A 12,072-nucleotide genomic window follows, 5' to 3' on the forward strand; every position below is an offset into this window, starting at 1 on the left:
ACCGAAATTACAATGACAGGAATTCATTGTTTCAGTCTACTTTATTCAAATTTCATTTGAACGGTTGGAATTACAAATGGTATTACCATCATCCAGTATTAACTATTGCATTCCAGTAACGGGGTCTCTGCAGACCCTAGTTCACGAAAGACTCATTACCGGTTACTGTATTCCGAGGATTAATTATACATTCAACATCTCCCCACACATTACCCAGTATTAATCATGCACTGTATAAATTATTAATATTTCAAAAACTACATGGGGGGGGGGGGGGGGGGGGGGGAGATTCTGGACACAAAGGAATGAAAAAAGTTTATATGCATAATATGTTCGGAAGCGTTCAGTTTTTTTTTAATTACACGCTATTTTATATTGCGTATGCTGTGATAGGTACTTTCTTTAGAATACTACATAATCGTACACCATTCATTGAAGAGGGTTGGAATATCTTTGGACATAGTAGAGTCTTAAAAGGAGATAGTGTACCATACAGGTAAGGAACGAGCAAGTGTTTTACACAATACAAAATGGCACGTAACTAAAAAACTAATGCTTTTACAGACATATATGCATTTGAATTGTTATCACTGTTTTTGTATCTAGAATCTATCCTGCAAACGCGTTCTACATTTTCCTTCTTTTCTACGGGTTTTGATTCAGTGTTTCACGCAATACAAAATACTAGGTAACTAAAAAACTAGTGTTTCCGAACATACACATGTGCACATGGACCTTTTCAATTATCTACGTATGCAGAACCGACCATTCGAAAGTGTTCCACATTTTCTAAAACACCTTGTATGTATAAGGAAATGTTATACACAATGTTGACGTCGACAGCATATTTCAAAATTATCAAAATCGACGAAACCGGTCGTTTTGTAAATAATTACTATACCTATTCAGTTAAACGATATATGTGGTATGATTTTTAAAAACATTTAGAGTTGGGCAGAAAATACGATGAGAGTCCATTCAGCGAACCAAAGAAAGGCAATAAGAGAGTCAGTGCCTTCAAATTTCACCCTGGCTACATCACGAAGCTTGACATTTGAATAAGAGATGATATGACTAATAAATGACTTTCTGAGAATCATATCATGTAGAATCTATTAACCGTTAGCTGGATTGTACTTGAATTTATATTTTAATTTTTAATTATCACATGAAAACCAGTAACTTATGCATTGTTTGCAAATATGAGACTATACAGCGTGAGTGTTAAGAAAGACAGAGTACTAAAGGAGCAATTATAAACTATTACACGACATGTATTAATACCAAATATGCTATTTAATTTCTTTTCGCATAAAAAACTAGTTAATTTTTTCAAAACTGCACTTAAATGGCATGTGTGATTCTCAAATAAGTTTTATCAAAAATATTGATTATTATAATCACTTAATTAAAAATGTTGTTAGTAAACTAAATTAATTATTATTTTCTGGCACTTTGACTTAATAAATATAACTAAATAAAATACGTAACTTGCTCTCATTTCATATATGTTGTAACTAACCCCACAAACTATTACAACAAATAAATAGACAACGTTTATGTCTGTTACACTATCTATTTAAAGTACCAACATTACAATACCATAGAAAAACTACCATATGTTGGGTCTACACTATATGTTATATAACAAGGTGATATAACAATGTGTAGGCCGGCCCAGTTTTATGTTAGAGAAAATGTTACAACTAACCTCTTACTTTTTTAAGTAAGTTCGGTTTTGATAAAAATAAATAAATTGTAATTAAAAAAAGAGATTTTAATAGGTACACTAACAATAAGTATGCCGTCTGAAGCATGAGAGTAACAATACAACTGATGTAGTTTATCTAAATTTTAAACCTTGCTAAAAAGAAGTAATGATACTCATAAAACAACGCCTTGAAATGAGAATAATTTTTTATATTATGTTATTATTATGTTATAAAAAAAAGAGAATATTACCTTTTGGAACAAGTAGCTCCGGTTGTACTTCTTTGCTAAAAGAAGATTTCCACTGGCGAAAATTTCTGCTAATTAAAATACACTTCGTGTAAGTTATTTGTTCATCCTTGGTAAAATCATACGGTATATAAAGTGGTATATTAGAGCTTTCTTCATTATTCGAAGAAAAAGTGTAATATTTTTTGTTTTGTAGTAGTTCTTCGTTAGAAATAAATTTCTCAATGAATGGTTGTTTATCTTTTAATACAAAAGCTCGACTAGAAATATCTGGTGCTTGACATTGGATAAGAGTTTCTAATTCTCTAATAATGGTGGAGATATTATGTCTACAACTGATATTTACTTCGTGTTTCCTTACTGATGGGACTCCAATTTCTAAGGCAAAACGAAACCACTGCGATAGTTTCACACAGTAAATGTCATGCAATTTTCCTTCTTCGCCTGCCTCATATTGGTTAATGACTAAATCAGATACCACTTTTTGCGAAGTTTCCATTGCCACATGTGCGTGAGGCTTCTTGTGTTCCGTAAATATTTCTGAAATATCTTTTTGGAACGGTTCTGTCAGAGGATTTGGTAGGAATTTATATTCAGTAACCAAATCCCAAATGGCATGTTTAACAGCGGAACACAATTTTTGTCGCAAAGAATCAAGATTAACTCTACCTTGTTTCCAAATTCTGAATTCTATAAGTGGTGACAAATTTTTCGAACCCTTATCAAAAATTGGTGCTGAGACAATATTTTCAAAATCATCCATATTTATTGTTGCAGGAAAAGCAGTTGCTAATTTTTTATCTTGCAATGATTTATTTAGTTCTCCATCTTCATCTATAATTGCTAGCGCTATACAGGCAATTCCTTTGTTTCCACTAGAATGACTTTGATTGTACAAAAATATGTCCTTTTCGGAAACTCTCTTTGTAGATCCCTCGAGCTGTGAATAATCTTGGAAATGATAATCCGCTCTATTGTCTGTATATTTTGGTATATATAAAAATTGAAGTATATTCTGGCGCAAATAAAATTCAAGAGCATTTATGTATGATATGCAATGGCTCTGTATGCTCAACTGTATGGTGCATTCTGGTGGCTTTGGTGGTTGAATAAAATGAACATCGGCAGGAGTCAGTTTGCACATTGGATTTCTCGCTAACATAACAGACAGAACTTCAAGTACTGCATCATCTAAACGATTTTGTAAAACTTGTACCAAATCACGTTTAACTTCTGGTCCCGCGTCTGATATACCATGCACCATTAGGACAATTGAATCTTCAGTTTTGTTTAAAACATTTGATTCTTTCTCACTAAAAGATCGAACTCTGGGTCTTGTATCATTTGATATAACATTATCAGACGATCTTGTCTGTGATAAGGAAACTACGCTATTACTGCGGGAAACAAGCTTTTCATCGCTTTCTGACAATTTATTTTGTAAGGATTTCCCATTATTTATTTGTTCGTGAAGTCTTAAATAAAATACATTTTTATTATTTTCTTGATACACGAACATATTATTTCGATTACTCACAGCGAATCTGTTTAATACACCTTGCAAAGCTTTTATACCGCGTGATAGTCCGGACCTGCCAGGACCAGTTTTTAATCGAGGATGTAACTGAAAAGTAAATTCCCAAACCACGCGACATCGAAACATTCCTGGAGTAAAACCTTGTATTGGGTCTCTACTTAGTATAGTATTATTGTAGTCGTTTATTGCCTCGGACTTCCAATTATAATCCTCAAGCGTTTCTGTTTCTAGGAGTTCCGAACATTTGCTCGTTTTATGAAGATTTTGTAAAAGTAAATATTGATTTACTCGGCGACAGGTGCTTTTTATTTGAGATATTAACATTTCTTGAGTGCGCCAATAACTAGTTACCTCCATCGATGGAATTTCTAAAAATCTATTAATTATGGCAAATCAGTTGAATGATTTTACTATTATCGAGATGCTTTGATTCCTTAAATTTCATAACGATTAAAATTATACGTATGTACGGTAGAAGTATAGCTAATAAAAAGGAACTAAAAATATATGGAACACAGACATTCGACAATTGGCTTGTAGTTCAAAAGTAAAGAGATGACCTTGAGAACCTTTGTTCATTCCTATAATTTTAACTTCTTTCAATTATACGGTACATACGCTAATTTGTATCTATTTTGTAAAATACTTTAATATTTTTGTAATATAATTTTTTAATATTAAAATATTTTACAAAATACTAACCCAAATTTAAGAAAGGAAAGCATCTTGCAAATTATTAAAACACATTAATGTCAAGTCAATCTTGTAATAAGTATAATAAGTAATCTAATAAGAATAGTATAGTGAAACCACTACTTACCTACAATGAAAGTATACATTGACATAGTCTTTTTCTACTTCCAGTATTAACCAGAAATTTGGTAATGAACCTTCGCGATTATCAAAATCTATCAGCCATCTAATAGCACCCTCAGAATTATTATGCCTTTCACATTCATCGCTTGCATTCAATTTGTCTTTAGTGACGGTAGAAGCTGAAATGTTTTAATAATTTGTATATTATTTCGATTTGCATAAATATTGTACAAAATATTATGCACGAAATATCTCTTAAGGAAATGAACTAATTATGTACACCGAATCTTTCAAAAAATAGATTTCTATTATTGGATAAACCTATTCTAACAAAGACGGGCTTTTAGGTGTCCGTCTTCGATTGTTTTGGTTTTTCGGTACGTTAAAAAGGGCCAAAAAATAAGAGATACGTGTTTTTTATATTGGCTTGTTTTCATATTTATGGGGTGAAACTACCACTTGAAGTTAATAAGATGAAAGACGAGAAATAGCTGAAGCTAGTTAAAAAATTATTATCAGACTTGATATAAATTTGATTTGTGGCATATTTGGATGAGTAAATAATGTCTTTGTGATTGATCGCCCTTATCACGGGGTAAATTAGCCCTAATCGTTTAAATGCACATTTAAACTTGAAATCTACAAGAAAATTCTTAAAATTTTTAAGAAACCTTGGATTTTATACTAATAAATTATTGCATGATAGCAAAATACTGGTTCTATTACCTCCGACCCTTAGTGAAGGATGCACCACCCCTAATTGGGAACTACATTTGTCTTGCTAGGAGCCAATCAAATTCAAGTAAAGATTATTTCTTGAAAATTGAATTCCAAATGATAACGATGGTTAGATACAGTCTTGCTTATTGAGAAAACCACCCCCAAAAGTATTTCATCTTATCAACTTCGAGTGGTAGTTTCACTCGATAAATATGAAAACGGACTAATATAAAAAGCACGTATCTCTTATTTTTTGGTCCTCTATAACATATCTGAAAACCAAAACAATCAGAGGCAGATACCTAAAAACCCTTCCTTGTAAATGTGACTTAATACTTTTTCTAATATAATATAAAAATCCATACAAACTACGAATTTGTCGATAACCTAAACAAAAATTCTTTTTAAAATAGTCTAATAAATACATTGTGCTACAAAATTCAGTTATTGCACGAGTATCAGAATTGCTAAGTTAAAAACTTACCATATTTGGTTGTCGATTCATCTTTATCATTTCTGTACGCTTCTTGCACGATATTGGTTGATCCACCTTTCACATTTTTCACAAAATAAAATAAGTTGCCTTCTTGTCGAATGCAATATTTATCAATTTCTAATTTCTTCAATTCATTTAGAAACTTCGGTTTACTATCTTCTGAGGAAAAAACGAAGTGCAATGGTACTTTTTCTAATTTACAACTAAACCTGTCCGTCGACTCTGAAACGTGATTTGCCACGAACTTCAAAATTTCTTCGTTTACAGAAGGTCGATCCAACAGTGCTGTCGCTGTTTCATCTTGAAGAAGCCGTTCAATTTCATCTTTTAAATTATTTATGGCATTATGTTGGTTTAAGGGAAGGTGGGACATTCTTTCTTGAAAAAATTCACCTTTACTAACATTTTCCGGACTACTTTCACTTTCCGTTTGTAAACTATCTGCAGGAGAACCACTGCAAAAAGATGTTGTTCTTAAGCCAGGATAGCGTTCCAAATTTATTTTCGAGACTTCCTTAGGAAGATTTAAGCAAATGATGTCCAAAGTGATTTTCATATTTGTTGGATCTAAGTCGGTTATATTGCTCTCTTCATAATCTTCTATTTTTTTTAGAATTTCCATGAAACAAGTTGGTAAGGTTTTAACCGGGACACTGCTAATACCAGATTTCGATTCAAATCGAATGGAACAATTTAGTTGCAAGAAAAGAGGCTGTTCTTTTTCACAAAAACTTTCTCCTTCTAGATCATTAATAAGAGATTCTATAGAATCACGACTTGACACCCTTGTCATGTTATGAATATGCTTGTCTGCCCATGTTATATTTCCAGATTGAACTATTCATTGAAAGACAAAAAGAACAATATGTAAGAATATAAAAGACATAAGTTAGTACTTATGTAGATAATATGGTATGCATGTACATTACCATTTAATGCAACAGTGTCATTATGTTAAATTTATTCAGCATTTTCAAAAGATATACAATAACTTACCTTTTTCATGGATATTACGTGATGCGTATTCAGTATGTATAGAGTGGTAAGAGAAATGCTCTTCTTCATCATCACTATCTGATTTTTGAAATCCCGCAGAAGCCTGTTAATTGTAATTTATTTATTCAATCTTATTTCTTATCTATGCTGTAGAAATAGGCTCACATTAAATCGATAACAAACCATTTTATCTACCATATATGATGGTGAACAATAATAAAACTCAGGATGTGCAGGAACTGGTCTAAAAGCAACTGTCATTATTCTTTCAAACTTGTCTCTAATTAAATTGTGTAATGGTTCCACGTCTTCACATGCAGAATCTTTTGACTGATCTAATAAACCTTCTTTTGATAGTTTGCTTAAATGTCTGCATACGGATCGCAAATATGTTGTTATGTCAATTTCAATTAAGTTTTCTTCACATTGCTCTACTGCAGCTTCCATATCTTCATAACTAAGAGGTTGATGCAGCACCAGCGATTTGTATACAGCGACAACGTAACAATGACAATGAGCTAAGCTGAGCAATTTACAATGTTCCATGAGACTTCTTTGATCTATTATAATAAATATAAGTAGTACTTATTATTTACGAACAATAATATAATAATAATTTACTAATCGTATAGAAACATTTAAAATCTTAGGACTACTTCCAGGCTATAAATGAATTCAACGCCTGTAATGTACTTTCTACTTTGTACATTACATATAGGGTGTTTCCTTTAACTGGAAACGGGGAACTATCTCGTGAACAACTGGTGAGATAAAAAAAAATGTTATTGCAAAAATTGTTTGATGTAAGGGAGAACATATGGTTCTAAACGGTGTTTATATTTTTCTACTTAATACACGATGGTATTTTGAGACGACTTTAACGAGGTACCATATCGAGTAATTTCTTGCAGTACAGATCTAGTTACGCGTAAATTCCTCCGAAGTCAGGTAAACACAAATAGCTGCCAGAAATATAAAGGATCATTCAGGACAGTATAAATGGAAAAAGTTAAATAGTATTTATCTTGTTTAATTAAGACAGTAACAGGATTTCGACGATTTTTAATGATATCCACCATTATTAAAAATCTTCTTTTTTATTCTTTTGAGAAATTCCTTTTCCATATTTTTTTAATACTTCTTCATTGCTTGGAGGAAATTTTTCATTGCCTTCCGAGACAAAGATATCAATCACTATCAAGGAATATGTACTAACCTTAACATAAAGAGAGTTAAGGAGTTTGATCTTTATTGTCAGGGAGTAGATTAATAGCTATCAATTAATAACTGTTTATCTGACTCCTGAAGAATTTACGCGTTTCTAGATCCGTACCGCAAGGAATTATTACATAGGATACTTTGTTGAATTCGTCTCAACAAATGATATTCTATAATAAGTAAAGACATATAAGGTTCTATTAAAAAAAAATAATTTGGATTTAAAATTTCTCCCACTACTCTATCTACCAAAAAGTCATTTATACGACATAATGTCCCCCCTTATGTCAAACAATTTGTTGAAAAATTATTATTAAAAGAAACACCCTATACATTATATGCATACACAGGGCCTATGCAACTTAAGGGGTTACACCACGGTAAGGGTATCAAAGAATTCATTCTTTCTTGCTGCTTAAATCATTTGTTTATAATTTTGAAAATATGGTATAAATAATTTGTGATATAATACAGTCTTAAGAGGGTACGGTAGTCATGTGACTTTTCGAGATTGAGAGGTCAGCATCTGCCGATGCAGTTTTCGTTACAGGGATAGTATTACCTACAGATACCCGGCTGTCTAATGAAGATGAGAAGGAGTCACTCTATAGTTCCAAATTAAAAACGCGACTTAGAAAATTTCTCTCTTCACTACACATATTACTATACATTTCGGAGCTTCGGACAGTTACGAAAAGTCGAGAGAGAAGGCAGATGTACCCCTTCCTCTCTCGCTCTCGAAACGTTGAGATTCAACTGTTCAAGCTGCCGCCAAGCAGCACGAGCCCCAGGCATAATCTTTTCAATTGCTCAAATATTTTCTCTTTTTGATTTGTTAAAAAAGGGCAGCGATGCATCCAGCCTTTAAAAGGCCCGAGATGTTCCAAATTTCTAGAACCCTATTAAAATAAACGAATTATGCAGAAAATGTATTGCTTTATTTTTATACAAAATTAAATACACATAAAATTAAGAATATTTAGATCATGCATTTGAAAAGACGTCTGTTTCACATTTATCGCGACAATAATGTAGCTATAGCTACACAATTCATACTCTAACAATAAGTATTAAAAGCCAACTCCGTAAACGTTCATCCGATTTGCTTGAAATTTATGCCAGTGGTTGCTAATACTATTCTGTTCCTTTGTACGTACGGAATTTTTGACTGCATAAAGTATATTTTTATTGTTGTATGAGGGATCTCTGTCTTATGGGTCCTGAGGAAACCGATTAAGGCTTGTGCGTAGATCCGTTACTGATGCAATCTCCAGAGATTTTTATTTTGGGATGGACCTCCAGATCAAGTGATGACATTCTAGGGAATATCTCTATGTGTATTTTTTATGAACGATTAAAACAAACCCGTATATATGTACTTAGAAACTAATAATATTCTCAAGGAAGGCTGATTGGTAGCTGCGGATGATGATTTCTTTCTAAATGACAGATCGTGTGTTCGATACCCAGGATAAAAAGGACTTTTCCGTTTTGTCTTTAAATATTTAAATTGTATGTAACATTACTTCGCGAATACTGTAATTTTGGTATACAAATTTTCATTCATAAATACATACAGTATGTCCCACGAAATCCTGGACAGTCGATTACAGTAATGTTGCGGACGAGAGCCGTTTCGTGTACACGGACGAGAGCCGTTTCGTGTACACGGACGAGAGCCGTTTCGTGTACACGGACGAGAGCCGCGGTTTATCCCCACTACTTCGTTTGATACGTGCCGCCGAGAAACCAATTCTTGGAACCATCGCGTTCGAGCTCGACGGCCGAGAACAAGGATGTCATAAAAAACAAGGATAGCATTAGGGATTTAAATAGGAAAAATTGAAGTTTCTTATTCGCAAACGGATTTTCACGCACGTAACACCAATCGATTCCTTGTGCTCTCCCGATTAAAATGATACCAAATACGACATGATTCCAATTATTTATAATAAAGGTATTTAAATAATAAAGGTTGGAACCCTGCGACGTTTACGGAAAATCGTCAAAGTTACTTTTCCATCAGTTCTTTACAAGCTTTTGGAACGTCTATATACATCGGTGTAGTGTACCATGTAAGAAAATACGGCTTTTTTAATAATCGTCAAGTCATGGGCAATTGCTTGGCGCTCCGCGGCGATAGCGACGGCCGGCTGTTCTATCGTGACAGCGACAACATGGCCCTTTGCAGGGAAAACCCCCGGAAAAACCCACGGCAGGACCTGACCTGGCAACAGTGACCCGTAGGCTCAACGCTGGGTTTTCTGCAATCAGGATGCGTCCTATTCTTGTGCGACCTTGCGAACGAGTCAGTTTATCAGGAAGCCCTTCGCGAATTGTATTTGCGGTACCTTTGCGAAATATAGTTAGGATATTGAAAATCCATTCTGCCTTGAGATTTTAATATTTGTAACAACAGTGTTGTGTATTATCATATCATCGTGTCATTGTGTGTTCGTGTACATTTGTGACTACATTTATTAGAATGGCACAAGTTCAAAAAACCAAAACTAAGGTTTTCTTGTCTTTCGAAGATAAGTTAAAAATATTGGAACAATTGGAGTATGGTGTTTCATGTAGTGCACTGGCTGAACACTATAATGTTGCTATCACCACTATTCGCCGGATTCGTCGAAATGGCAAACATTTATTAGCTCTGCAAGAAAAGGGCACCCAGACCTTAAAAAAAAAATTAATAAAGAGACCAACGTATGATAGCATCGAATCACGCTTATTCCAGTGGTTCGTACATCGGAGGACAATGGGTGATCCATTGACGGATCTTTTGCTGCAGGAAAAGGCTAGAGAAATAGCGGATGATTTCGGTGCTCCCGCATCATTTGTAGTCAGTTTGGGGTGGGTGCGAAACTTTAAACAGCGCCATAACATTCGCTCACTTCGTGCTTACGGTGAAAAAGCCAGCGCTGATGAACAGGGTGCCACAAAATTCATAGGCGATTTTGTGAAGCGGATAAGGGACGAAGAATTTCGCCTGGACTGTGTGTACAACATGGATGAAAGTGGCTTAATGTGGAAGGCTATTCCTTCAAAAACCTTGGTTCATAAAGAAGAAACAAAGCTCGGTGGGACGAAAGCTAAAAAGGACCGTGTCACAGTAAGTTTGTGTTGCAATGCAAGCGGAAGTCATAAGTTGGATATTTTATTTATCCATAAGTATAAAAAACCACGTGCATTAAAAAACCGCAGAAAGTTGCCTGTAATTAATAAGGATCAGAAACAGGCATGGATCACGAGAGACATTTTTAGAGATTGGTTTGAAAACCATTTTAAACCATCAGTAGAAAAATTCCAGGTAGAAAATGGTTTCCGAGATAAAGTAATATTACTTATCGACAATTGCCAGGGGCACAAGATTGAAGAACAATGTAATGATGACTTCTTCGAAATTGTTTATTTGCCGCCTACCACGACTTCTATTTTGCAACCATTGGACCAAGGCATTATTGCAAAATTTAAGAATAAGTATCGTCATCAAATGTTGCGCCACATCCTACAGTATTCGAAGGGCGTTTCTGAATTTTATTCTAAATTTAACATAAAATTATGCATCGATTTAGTGTACGCATCATGGACCTCCATTACTTCATCAGACATAAGAAATTGCTGGAATAAAATTTTTCCCAATGAGAAGGCACAGGATAGCGAAGATTTAAATAATACTATTGAATCAGAGATAACAGAAATTATAAATAATATTACTGGCGAAATGTCTAACGTCTATGAGGTGTCCGAAATATTATGCGAGTTAAACAGTGTTGAAAAAGAACTATGCAATATCGGCATGCAAGAGACAGAAGACACGGACGAAGAGGAACCCGAACCGGAACCACAAGAAAAAAGTCCCATAATAGTGCAAGAACGTTCAGAACAAGCAGGCACCCCCATGGAAACCCAGAGAAACGAGCAAACAGAAGCCGATATAGAGGATCAGAGAGGAAAAGTCTTGACGAAGGAGAAAAGGCAGCATTTGCTAAACATGATGCAAAATACGCTACATTTATTTGCAGAAGGCAATGAGCCATTACAACAAATAGGGGAAGGAATAATAAAAATGCTTCAGAAAACCCAAGATGTTAGGGAAGATAACATACACTATAAAAAAATAGAAGAAGGTACAGTAAACATTTCAAAAATGTGCAATAAGCTGTTGTAATTTTCCTAATATTAATTAATGTGAACTTTTTTATAGAATCCTCGAAGGTGTTTGCTTGCTCAAACTGCAAAAAGCAATAATGTTTTCAATAAAACTTCAAGGTAAGATACACGTTCTAAAAATGTCCAGCAACATTTTATAATTTTTACACTTAAT

The 12,072-nt window shown here is 34.0% G+C and overlaps 1 protein-coding gene across 1 annotated transcript in view; it reads right to left on the reverse strand.

The window, feature by feature from the left end:
- LOC143187524 (KICSTOR complex protein SZT2) overlaps window positions 1–12,072 on the reverse strand; it is a 155,056-nt gene that overhangs the window by 34,052 nt on the left and 108,932 nt on the right. The window contains exons 14-18 of the mRNA XM_076391738.1: window positions 6,708–7,084; window positions 6,525–6,627; window positions 5,517–6,365; window positions 4,317–4,491; window positions 1,963–3,872 (exon numbers count right to left, since the gene is read on the reverse strand). Coding sequence (XP_076247853.1) covers window positions 1,963–3,872; window positions 4,317–4,491; window positions 5,517–6,365; window positions 6,525–6,627; window positions 6,708–7,084 — 3,414 coding nt within the window. The remainder of the gene's footprint in view (window positions 1–1,962; window positions 3,873–4,316; window positions 4,492–5,516; window positions 6,366–6,524; window positions 6,628–6,707; window positions 7,085–12,072) is intronic.

Source organism: Calliopsis andreniformis, unplaced genomic scaffold, assembly GCF_051401765.1.
Source record: "Calliopsis andreniformis isolate RMS-2024a unplaced genomic scaffold, iyCalAndr_principal scaffold0048, whole genome shotgun sequence".
In the NCBI taxonomy this organism is placed as follows: Eukaryota; Metazoa; Arthropoda; class Insecta; order Hymenoptera; family Andrenidae; genus Calliopsis; species Calliopsis andreniformis.